The sequence below is a fragment of the Melozone crissalis genome, unplaced genomic scaffold, assembly GCF_028551555.1.
Source record: "Melozone crissalis strain CALT ecotype California unplaced genomic scaffold, PUWL_Pcris_2 ptg000027l_1, whole genome shotgun sequence".
Classification (NCBI taxonomy): domain Eukaryota; kingdom Metazoa; phylum Chordata; class Aves; order Passeriformes; family Passerellidae; genus Melozone; species Melozone crissalis.
In genome coordinates, this window is record NW_026535805.1 from 12325024 (window position 1) to 12338135 (window position 13112).

Here is a 13112-nt window from a genome sequence, read left to right on the forward strand (position 1 = left end):
TATAAGAAGAGGATACCATCTTTGGTAATATAAAGTAGTCTTTGCAGCAGCAGTCAGCAAACCTATTTCAGAAAATAGAAGTCTTGTGGCTTCAGGGGGCAATGCATATGTTAATGGCAATGCTAAATATTGTCCGTTGTTTCAGGGTTGCTTGCATATGTTTGTTTTTACTTTCAAACAATAGGCAATGCCCCAGAGTTGCAGTATGTATTCTGAATGGGTCCTCAGAATGAGAAAACGTGATTTGTCAAATGACTTATTCAGAAAATACCAAACTGAATGAACTCATTTGAGCAGCTCTATTATGCTCCCCTGGTGTGCTATTCTTTAAACAGAAGAACCTTATTAGTGTAACAGTCACTCCAGGCCCAAGATGTTAACGTTTTCTTTGGCTCTAAGTTGGAATGTACATATGTAGGAATCATTTTCATTTTCTAATTATTACAAATGATGTTCTATTCTTTACAAACAGTACTATTTTCAGGGGAAAAAGTTATGCTCAGGAAGAAACCAAGTAAACATTTTTTACTTACAGTTTCTCTAGAATAACTAAAACTAATTGACCAGGCTCATTGGATTTAATCAAGCCATGACTATAAGCTTGGAAAAATACTCAGTTAAATGTTTCTGCCTGCAAGCTGTCTTTTGACTGAAAATAGGTGGTCATTGCTAGATTGCTACCCTGCATTTTGCTGTTTTATTAGACTATAGTATGTTCTTATGTCAATCTATTCAATTTGCTCTATTAAAGAAAAAATGCTAGGTGATAGTTGATGCTATATTTTGAGGTGTGTGTGTGTGTTGATTCCTACAATCTTTTGTACAAAAAGTTTTCCTTGATCATAGAATCACAGAATATACTGACTTTGAAGGGACCCATCAGGATTATTGAGACCAACTCCTGATCCTGCGCAGGACAGACAACCCCAAGAGTAACACCATGTGCCTGAGAGCATTGTCCAAATGCTTCTTAAACTCTGTGAGGTTTGAGGCTGTGACTATTTCTCTGGGGAGCCTGTTTCAGTGCCCAGCCACCTTCTGTCTAAAGAAACTTTTCCTGGTATCCAACCTAAACCTCTCCCGATGCTTTATCTGATGCTCCCAAGGTATGCTTGGCCCTTCTGGCTGCCAGGGCACTGCTGACTCCTGTTCAAGTTACCATAAACCGAGAGCCAAGGTCCCGTTCTCCAGCACTGCTCTCCAGCCTCTCATTCCCTACTATATACAGACAGCCAGGTTTGCCCCACGCCAGGTACAGAATCCCTTGTTGAACTTCCTCTAGTGGGCGATTGCCCATCTCTCTAATTTGTCACGGTCTCTCTGCAGGGCCTCTCTGCCCTCAAGGGAGTCAATAGCTCATCCCAATTTAGTGTTATCAGTAAATTTAGTATTCCCTCAAGTCCTGCATCCAAGTCATTTAAGTCTTTAGTATTGGACGGCCAGACATTTTAACAGTGAAGAATCAAACCTTCAAATTTTAAAGTAGATCTCCACTTATTCAGAGTAGTACTGTACAAGAGTGATATTCCTTCCTGAGCACAGAAAGGGAAATTTGTTCTTCATAGTATCTCATGGTTCATTTACATGTCTAGACAGCATTCATGCAGACTTGTAGCACAGGCATACACATACTAAAAGACAATAGCTGTTTTTTTCTAATCAAACTAGTTCCTAAATAATGTAATATCACTACAGTTGATTGTGAATATTGCAGAAGGAATGTAATCAACAGCAAATAGCTGTAATATGAAGATTTTTTCATGCACTTTATTTAAGGCTGAGGGAAGCTGTCTTTTCTGAGCTAATTATATCATTTTACCAGTTATATATAATCAGGTTGTGTTTTAAGTTGCTGAGCAATTCAAGAAGCAGTCTTGGGCTTATCCACAACAGTGAATATATGCTGCACCTTCACAGGAAGTTATTTCAGATTTTACTGGGTTGCTAGTATGTGTCTGACACTCAAGGAGTCACTTCTCAAAGGTTTGGTAGATATATTACAAGGAAATGTGAACAAAAAAATGTGTCATACACTCATTCTTACTCTGACTTGTTTCCATCACCCTGAAATGTTTATCTGCATGGGCTCAAAACATGGTAGCATATCTAATCAGCTTCAGCATAGTAATTTTTTAAAATTTATTTTATTTTTAATTTTGTGTCATATTTGTTAGATTCTTAATATCAGTCTGTCTCATCTGTCCAGAAGTTACACAGCACTATGTGCTCAATGCCAGGACAATTCCTTTGGTAAGAGCAAAGTTTTAAGTTTCTGAAACTGAAATATATAGTGAGCCCTGGAACTCAGTATTTAATTTTATGTTGGACAGCTCTGGCCAGAAGAAATGTCACAAAATGAGACTGGACATCAAATTGTTGCATAGAAATTACAAAGCCATGAAGGCAGAAAAAACAGAAAATAACCATGTTCATCTGAAACTTGGATATAGTCATTCTCTGTCTAAAATATTAACTGGGTCCAGTGCATTATTACCAGAAAACTTGTTGAGGGAAAATCGTTTGGTGTTGACTTTGCTTGTTTGTGCTTTTAAGAACCCTTTATTTATTTTTCATCCAACTTAAATTTGCATATTTGAAAGTGTGGAAAGAATAGGAGCTGTATACAAGGCTACTTCTCTATTTTCCTTATTCTTTTTCTTCACATTAATTTCTAAGAAATAATCAAGAGATAAGTGGCATTTAATCATATAAGCATCCATAGCACTAAATTCACAGATTATGGCTCTTTATCCATATGGCATTGCTTTTCAGTCATGCTTTTTGGACCAGCTTAATATTTAATTCATGAACAAATAGATGTGATAAACGACAGAACAATAGTTTCCAGATGTGCTTCATTTCTGTTTCTTTCCTAGCATATGAAGATAAACAGAATATTTGTTCACTGTGGGCAATACCTTTAATAGCACCCTGGCATCTAAGATACAGCTTAAGTGAAATTTAGGTACTTAAATTCAGGAGAGCTACCCAGGAAAAACAAAACCAAATAAATCCCCCCTCCTAAAAAAACTGTTCCCTTATTTCCTGAATGCAGCAAATTGCCATTGCTACAGCACATACAGAAGTACTACTTTATTGGCTGAGCTGCCTATCCACTCCCCATGGAGCATCCAGGCATAATGTGTGCTTCTGCTGAAGTCCCTTGGAGTGTGCTTGCTACTGTATATCCATGCCTGGCTAGAAATGCCTGGTCAGAAATAAGTAGACAGCCAACCTTGGGACGTGAAAATAAAGGGCCAAGCATTTGTTTCTAAATTCAGAAGGCATTGGTTCTGATCTCCAGTTTCAAGGAGATGCTGAGCTGCAGTCCAGAGCTGTTGGTGGTTTATGTAGGTTATCCTAAATGTTCAAGTGTTGAGTATCTGGAATTTTAGAAAAAGTATTCAAGTGTTCCCTTGGGAATGCTTCAACAATTAAGGCCTATGTACCCTATGACAGTTTGTACTTAGAGGAAGATTGAGGTCCAGAATGATGTCAGCAGGAAAATAAAGTCAGTTTCTCTATAGTTTTGCCGTTTAACCTTATAAAATCTTTTTTTGTTGTTGTTCTTTAGCAGCCAGAATTTATGAAAGGCTATTAGAAAAAAAAAATGTGGGATGTGGAATAAAGGACGCTGTGGAAATGCAGGCCAAACAATAAACAGGAATGCCCTTCAATCATAAGGTGTAAGTCATCATCTTGTGAGACAACAAAAGTAATCTGGCCAAAATTAACAAGAACATGAAGAAAAAGGGGAGGAGACTTAATATGGTGGTTTGAAGTAAATACATAGAAATGGGTCAAGAGTTTAGAGGACTGTAAATTGAGTAGCTCAATGAGCCACAAGATGATTGAGTCCAATGTTTAACTAATCACTATCTCTTCAATTAGATCATAGCACTAAGTGCCATGTTCAGCTTTTTCTTAAATGCCCCCAGGGATGGTGACTCCATCACCTCCCTGGACATTCCATCCCAATGCCTGAACAACCTTCTAGTGAAGAGATTCTTTCTGGGAAGTCAAGTGCATTGTCATCCTGTAGCAATGACTGGCAGAGACTGCTATGTCATAAGCTTTCTGTCTGTAAATTTGATTGTACTTGAAGATATTAAATGTTTCAATAAAACCTATTATTGTCTCAACTGAGTCTGGCAAGGAAGGGAACATGCCCCAGTCAGATATTTTAAATAGTAATCTCAAAATGTGCAGTATCCTACATGGTAGTAAAATGTATCCATTTGAATCTGGGATATTTAAATTCCAAGGAAGGACATTATGTATCCTGTATTATGGAGGAAAAACTGTGTATTTCCATGTGTGTTTGGTAATGTGCTTAGGCTATGGTTTGCAAATATGAATTTGTGGAAGTCAGGGTTGTGCTTCAAATTCTAAACCTGCTTTCCTTCCTGGGAGCCCTGACTGCAGAGCTCTATTAAATCCCATCAGCTTCCTTGCTCCCAGTGGTCTGGCCCATCTCTTTGCTGGTAGTTACTTTCTCCAATCTTTTCTTCCCAGCTGGCAAAAGAGAGTGTTTACTTGTATTTCAGACATTGTAGTTGAGTTGATGATAGTGTCTCATCTTAAATTGCTGGTATGATTGTGCTGATGTGCCAAATTCTGCTGCTAGAGCAGCCAGAACAGGGGCAGACATTTTCTTCTACATTCTCTGCTGTGGGGCAGTGGCCTTTGATAGCAAACTTTGGGATGGAGGGAAGGGAGAGGGAAGAGGAGAAAGGAGAGGCAGTAAAATCTCAAACCACTGCAGAAGGGAGAAATTTGCTGCAGCAGGTTATACTCTACAGTATGTTACCTGAGGTATTGTCACTCATATATTTTTAATGCTGATGAGGGCCATATTTCATACCTGGAAAAATGCATGTGCATCAGAGAGGCCCTGAGTATTGTAATAATATATTTTCCTCCCTAATGCCACCAAGAGTTTTCTGAAAATGAGAAGCTATCAAATTACATGGGAATTTGGCCAACCATGTATTCCAAAATTAAGCATTTCCATCAGACATAGTGTTGAGCCAGTTTACTAATGCAGACTACTTTGTCTCTGCAAATTGTCCTAATAGAGCCAACTGACATGTTTTTGCCATTGGAGAAGGACAAAATTTGAAAAGAAAATTCAGAATTTGTCCCAAATATTTCTCTGGGTCAGAGAAAGGCTGAATGGTTTCTTTGTTCTTAGTGCTGCAGGATTTTGCATTAGAATAGAATATTTTCTTTTATTCCACGAATTTTCTTGTCAGATACTTTTTATCATAGACTGTGCTCTCATATAATTTCATCACCAGATTTTAAAAAATATTCTAACACATCTGGTTAGATTTCCTATAACTATCTCTGTTTAATCTTCTTAGTTTGAGAAATTGTTCCATTTGAATATCTATGCTTGGGTTCAATGTCTCCTACTTTCAGGAATACTTTGTAAGCCGTTACAACTCTAACCTCAAATGCAGTTAAAAATATATCTGTACAAAGCTCATGGAAGTTATGTGATTTCTCGCCTCTTGTCTCTGAGTGATTATTTGCTGAATATGCATCTGTAACTTCTGCTCATTCAGCAGGACTTCTTATCTGATTCGAGTGGGTGCATGCAACTTCATGAATCAGATTTAATAGTTTCAGAGTCTTGAGCTGATTTTCATAGTTGGGTGGTAGCTGAGTCCAACAGCAAATATAGGGGCATTGCATTACAAACAAAACCCCCACTTATTTCCTCTCATGGTTTAAGCCCATCTGGCAAAAAAGCACCATACAGCCACTTGCTCAGTCCCCTGTGGTGGGAACTGGGGAAAGAATCAGAAAAGTAAAATTGAGAAAACTCATAAAACTATCTATTTTAATGGGTAAAGCAAAACGTGTGTGTGGAAGCAAAGTAGAATGAGGAATTCCTTCACTCCCTATTGACAGCCAGATGTTCAGCCATCTCCAGAAAAGAGGGTTCCTTCACTCATAAGAGTGACTTAGGAAGGCAAATACTGTCACTCCAAATGGCTCTGCTTCATTCTTGTTCCCCCTAGCGTTTTTTAACTAAACACTATGCCACATGGGGTGGAATATCCCTTTGGTCCATTGGGGTCAGCTGTCCCAGCTGTTTTCCATCACAGCTTCTTGTGCATCCCCAGATTATTGACTGGTGTGGCAGTGTGAGAAACAGGGGGAAAAAAGGCAACATCTAATACCATATGGCCTGATTAGAGACTCAAAATCCCTGGAGGGTATGTTCCAGGAATCAGATGCCCTGGATACATAGAAGGATGTTCTGCTAGATATTTTATGTAGCACCAAAAATTATTTAACAATGAAGAAAGTGAAGCACACAGCACCCTATTTGAGGTATAAAGGCTTCAGGATCTCCATGATGAAAGGGTGCATTAAGATAAATGAAGGCTTGAAAAATGTAAAATAATAGGAAAATACTAAAAAATAACAAGAGATGAGAAGTCATTGACAAAGGTTTTAGCCTGTCAGTTTTTTGAGTTAGCAGTCTTTGAAACCTTATAATAGTATTATATTGAGGTTCTAATAAAACATAAGAGAAGTTTTATAACCTGTGACGTGGACCCAAACAAAACAAAAAACTTTTTTAAAATCAGTGTGTTTTTTTTAATTGTAACATATTCACTTTTGTATTGTCCTGCAGCATATGCTTCAGGTCAAAGCACTCCTTGTCTGTAATACATTGGAAGATAATTTCAGATCCTTGAAACACTCTGGAACAATGCAAAGACAAGTTAAAGGACAGCCATATTATTCAAGTTATGTATTCTGTCCTATTTAGTCACCAAATGGGACACTTTCCTCTGCTTTACATCACTCTTAATTAGATTTCTCTATTCCATTTTATCCTCTCCATCTCCCTCCTTGCTTTTGTCTCCTGTCACAAAGCCGAAGTTCTGTGTTACTGGCTCATCTCTTTTCCATACCTATATGTCTCCAGAAATGCAGGCCAAAACCAACAGATTTATCACAGCCTTAATGACAGCTGGCTGCATGCTGAGTGAATTCTTAAATTCCACAAAACTACTTTTCTTGCCAAAACATGTGGAGTTGCAGCAGTCAACATTTTATTGGGACCGTTATCTCCAGATGAAGAATGACTCTGCTGGAAAAAATTATTTTGTATCAGCTACAGACCTATTTTTAGCTTCTTGTTTGGTGAAACTTCAGAAAATATAATTAGCCATATGTTGAGCGATGTTCTCTACATCTTAAATTCAATTTTTGCAAATCACATTTAAGCACTACCTCTTCCACAACTTTACACTTAGAATCAGAAGACATGGTAGGGTTTTTTTATGAGAATGTGATTCTTCATACTTCTTTGAGTATATATTTGTGCTTATGAAGATTGTAGAACTGGCAGTACTTAAGACTGAAATCTTCCTTTTGTTTACATGGGAAGATTTGTGCAGGCAATGGTACTGGAATCATCCCCTACTTCTGTCACTTATGAACTTCAAGCCTAGCATGGGGACAATGGTGTTCTCAGAGGCAGGAAAGTAGTGCAGGTCAGAAACATTCATTCTCCCCCACAAGTATTTATAGTGAAAACAAAACAAGATTACTTTAATCAAAAACATATACAGAAAAACTTAAGGGTTTGTCAAAAATAAGAGCTTCTAAGTGAAAACATTTTTTCCCCAAATGAAATCTAAACAAACTGTCAAATTTCAAATTGGATTAAAACAAATCAAAAGATTAAATCACATCTGTCTGGCTAAGTATTGGTATGGAATTATAGTCAGGTGCCTCATGATACTACTATGTCCCCCAAATCTGAACTTGTGTTTGGCCTACTTTTCCCATAATACAATTTCAGTTTTTCCTTAGGAAGTTTTCTGGGAAATGAAGTTCAGTTTTTGCTGCCCTGAAAAGGAAATTTGAACTATGTGAATTGGATAAATGTTACCTTTCTATTTAAACAAGAAAAAGAAAACTCCTTTGCTAGAAGAATAGTAAGGTTAGAGTTTTATTTTTCTAGTCGGTGGAGAAGTGTTCTTTGGTTCCTCTCTGATTACAGGTGGTCTGATTCAAACTTCTCATTCTTTCACAAAGCTGCCAAATAGAAGAAGTTGTTTTCTTGCAACATCATGGTCCATGTCACAGAGCAGAAGTGTACAAATGCTAGAGTGAAGGGAGAGAAGAACATTTGGGGTAGTTCCACACTGCTGAATGGTCTGACAAAGCTCACAATACAAACAGAGCTTCTGCAGTCTCTGTCGTTTCTATCCCAGCTGTGCTCAGACTAAACTCTATGTAATTGAAAGTCAAGCCTTTTGGCTATGATCATTTAAAACCCAGTCCCAATTTTCTTGTGTTTCCACATTTTTGTACTGACGGCAAGCTGTTGTCTATCTGCTTGATCTTACTCTCATTGACTTATTTGGCCTGATTTTTTCAGTTGGCCTCATTGCTATTTGAAATGTAAAGCATTTAGATTGCTGATGATCTGTTTCTAGCAACTTTAAAGAAGGAGACATAACACCATTTATTGACAAAATTGAGACCTGCATGTCACACTTATTTTCAGGAGGCTCCTGATGAAAGCCTGTTGTCCCTACTGTAGCCATTTTTTTTTTCAAATTACAGTGGCACTTGCCTTTTGCAGCTCACAGTGCTTAAGAGAGTTTCTGATCCCTCACACAAAGGGTAAATGTATAGATTGTTATAAATTTATAGATTGTTTCTGAGGCACCTCTGTTAATGATAATCCATTGAAATGAGTTTCAAGATTACTACAAATTGTTTCATGGCAGTCTCATGGCTCAATATTGAGTGAGTAACATCACACTACGAAACAGTGCCATAGAATATAAGGATTTAAATAGTCAGAATAGCAAAAAGCAATTTGAGGAAAAAGTAGCATGTTTAATCACATTTCACTGAGTATTGAAATCAAATTAGTTGCTTTATAGAGCTTTCAAAGGACAAATAGCAAGGATGTTGATCATTCTACTGTATTTTTATCAGTAAAAATTAGTAATCAAGGGCGTTTTTCCTATAGTTAAGGGAATCAACTTATTTAACTGAATGTGTTGTTTTGGTCAAGTGTTAGTACAGCTGAGATGGAGGATTTATTTGTTTTTGTAGCAGGGTTAGATGAAGTTAGCTACTTTGCTTAACTTCTTTCTCAGTAGCTGAAGGCTTTTCCTAATTTTACAGATTATATTTTCCTAATTTTACAGGTAACTTTAATTACAGAAAAAGTCATTAGCTTAATTAAAAATAATTTTAAAAGAATAAAACTTCCTCTGCATAAAAATAAAAATCTATGTTTATTTTATAGTTGAAGAGTAGGTAGAGTGTTTACTTTTGCTTGTTTTCTATAGACATTCAAAACAGCAAAACTTGACTGATATACTGCAATGTATTTCAAATAATACATTTCCTACAATTCTACTAAATACTTAATGACTATTCTCACAATTTCCAAAGAAATACAATTTGTTATGGTCCTTTTGTGCTCACAGAACAATCTAATTCTCATGACCTGTGAATTTAATTGTTTATTTATATTCTCTGGTTAAGCATTTGCCAACTTTTAATGGCTTAATTTGTCTCTGATTAGCTTACTCTGTAAGACTTCTCTTGTAAGCAAAATGATATTTTTAATTTAAAATGCATACTTATATGATACAGATAATCACAGGTCTGGGGAAGAAAAAAGTGAATCCAGCATGGATTTTTTTTTCTTTCCCTCGTATCCAGATTTACAGTTTAGTAAATATTATGAACAAACCTCTGCTTAGAAATTGTTTCAATTTGAAAACTGGAGAGACATAATCCCATACCCCTTCAGAATACATTTACTGCCGAAATTCCGTATTTAAGGTTATGTTATTCCTTTATTAGTTCCAGTAATGTCTTTGAATAATGGCTTCCCATGTGGTAATCTAATTGTTGCTTGGAATAATTGGGATATTGGCCCATTGTCATAGATCAGGTAGGAAATTGATAAAAGAAGGATAAACAATTAGTTTGATGGGGCATGAGAGTCTAACTAGGAGTGTTGAGATAAAGGAATTGGTTAATTTTTGATTGAAAACCAATGACATCTACACAGTGAGACCTGTTGAGCACTTGCCATGATTTAGGAATATTACTGCCCAACTCAGTGCTCCCACCAAGACTCTCCAAACCACACAGTGTTGTCTCTCACTGCCCCATTCTCCCCTCCCCTTCCCAGCTGTGGTGGGATGGAGGGAATTATCAGAGGTAAGAAAGGCAAAGATCACAGGTTGAGATAAAAACAATTTATTGGAAACAACAAGATAAGAAAGTGAACAGTAATACCAACAATGTTAATGACAGAGGGTACAGGAAAAGAAAGAATTCACACAGAAAACCTCCTCAATATTAGACAGTATAGGATGGTTCCCTCTGCCATGTTTTCTTGACCCTTGTGAGAAGAGTGTCTCTTTCCCCTGTCCCCAGCAATGATATGAGGTAGTACTGAATAACCTCATGATCCCCTCCCAGCTATTGAAAAAATCAACCCCAGCCAGAACTAGGACAATAGTAGAACTTGCAGAAGCTCTAATACATGGAATATTTAAAACTGAACATGACATAGAAGAAAAAATTGATTTTGGGGAATTAGATTTTCATTGGCAAAGGGGTGGACTAGTGACCTACTATCTCATAAGCGCCCTTAAGTCTGTTTGAACACATACTTGGAATTCTATGTGTCCTCTGGTCCCATTTGAAATTCTTTTGTATCTACCAGTAGGAAATCATTATCCTGTGAAAATGCTGGACAGTAAATGCTTAATTTTTGGTCTTTCTTACTGGACAATTAAATCTCAGTATTTGTAGAGTCACTTGTTTACTTGCAGTAGAGAGAAGGACAGAACTCAGAAATCAACTTTTCCCATGGATCACAAAAATGCCTAAAATTGGCCAGCAGCACAGAGAGTTTAAAATGGTGGGAAATATGCAATGACTTCGTTGATTTTTGATACTTTGTATTCTAATTATTTGCATTTTGTATCTTTTACAGATCATCTGAAAGGAAAAATAATCCAGAGGCAGATACAGAGAGCAGCTCTAGGTGAGAGCGTAGTATCTCAGACAGGATACAACAGGGACAAGCTCTCTTCCAGGGCTGAATCTGCTTGGGTGACAGGCTGTGTTTTCTATGACAGATTTTTTGCCACAGTATTTCTACAATAGTCCATGCCACAAAGAACATGTGAAATTTGCCTGAATTTTGACTCAAAAGGCATCTAATTTTATGTGTGATGAGAAAAAATAATATTAAATTCCTACAGATTTGGGAGTTTGGTTTCTGATTAGTCTAATCTGAATTCTCATTAATAGACACTGATTTGTCCTGAGGTTGAGCTAGTAGCCATGTTGCCACTATCTAACATTCTGTTTAATTTTTCCTCATTCCAAGGGGAACTGAAGGCATATACAGTTCATTTCTCGCACATCTACTTATTGAAATTGAGAAGTTATTCTTGCCATTTCTGTTGACACAGCTGTAAGGCTACAATTGTCTGTGTAAGTTGCTCACAAAAGTGTAGTCATCCAAATTTGATTTAAGATGCTTTAAGCTGACTTCCCTGACTTTGTACTGAAATGGCCTAGGAGTGTTTAGAAGAGAATTCCACTTTGGGGTCAGTAAACTTCAATCAAAATTTGACAGAAAATGTCTGGGGCAATCAGTTTTGATCCCTCCTCATTTAGATCCATAGAAGAATCCCAAAATGGACGTTCATGGACCTCCTTCACATTAAAGATGGAGCTAACTTGGATCAGATTGCAGCTGATATGAGTATTTCTATGTATACATAACATAGAGAACATTTATCTCTTAATAAGAGAGAGAAAATTTGGGGACTATCTTTTCTTACAAAAGTCGGGTGAGTAAGTTACTTCAGAATAGCAAAACTGTTTCTGTTTCTAGTTTACCCATGCATCTCAAGCTTTGGTGATAATGTTATTGTTTCATACCTTTATCCTTTTTTATTTTGATTTAAAAATCAGCACTAAATGTAATTTTGTCTGCCAATAAAGCCCAGGTATCAAACTCAGTTGATTTTTATCAGGATGAGAAGGGGAAGGGAAGGAATTGCTGATCTCTTCTTCCTCTTATCCAGTGACAGGACACATGTGAAAGGTTCAAAGCTGCATCAGGGGAGGTTCAGATGTGATATTACGAAAAGATGCTTTACCAAGAACAGGCTTCCTTGATAGGCGATCAATGTCCTATACCTGATTGTTTAAAAAGTATTTGAGCACCCTGTTTATAGTAATATGCTTTCACTTTTGGTCAGCCCTGAAGAGGACTAGATGATTGCTGCGAGTCCTGTTCAACTCCTCCCCTTCCCTGCCCTCCCCTTCCTTCCTCTGAAGTTCAATTTAAAGGTGCTATCTTCAGAATAGCAAGGAATAATTTCTTTAATTCATTCCAGGTTTGAATACCATCTCTTTAGTAATTTTTTTAACATTCTGACAAGTTATGTCAAGATAAATCATAGCAGTGCTGTTTATGAGAATTCCTTATTCAATGTTTTGAAAAATGAAGTAATATGTTCTGAATATATGTTTCAATCTGAATGATAATATCTGGTCTTGTACACTGACTTTTTTATTACATAGAAAAGTTGTGTTTCAAATGCTGTTTTCAATAACTAAGCTGTTTTTCATAACGTAGGTAGGTATTATTTTTCTTGTCCTTAGGAAATGCCATAGTAGTGACTTTACAATTCTGTGACTATACATTCACAGTGTGAATATTCTATTAGTATTTCACCTCATAGCAGGCAACCTGTGTGTTTTTTCCTTTTTGTTTTGAGCATCGCTGTCTGCTTATTCTCACTGAGTCTGGAATGCACAAAGTATTTTCCAGTATTTACATTATTATTTGAAATACTCTGGATATTTAAACTTAATATTTATTCTATGAGTTGGGGAGTATTGTTTGCCTGTCTGCCTTTCTGGATGAATGTTTTTTCAAAGAGTAACGGGTGCCAAGTCTCCCAGGAACTTCTTGATGATCAGAATTTCATCAAGATAATTTTAAATGAAAACTGTGTGGTCAAAAGTCTAATTAAGGCTCTGTTGAAATCCCAACCTGAAATAAAACACACCAT

At 36.8% G+C, this 13112-nt stretch overlaps 1 protein-coding gene across 1 annotated transcript in view; it reads left to right on the plus strand.

Annotated features, from left to right (window-relative positions):
• Positions 1-13112, plus strand: part of KIF6 (kinesin family member 6) — a 151044-nt gene that overhangs the window by 113477 nt on the left and 24455 nt on the right. The window contains exon 16 of the mRNA XM_054280030.1: positions 11012-11062. Coding sequence (XP_054136005.1) covers positions 11012-11062 — 51 coding nt within the window. The remainder of the gene's footprint in view (positions 1-11011; positions 11063-13112) is intronic.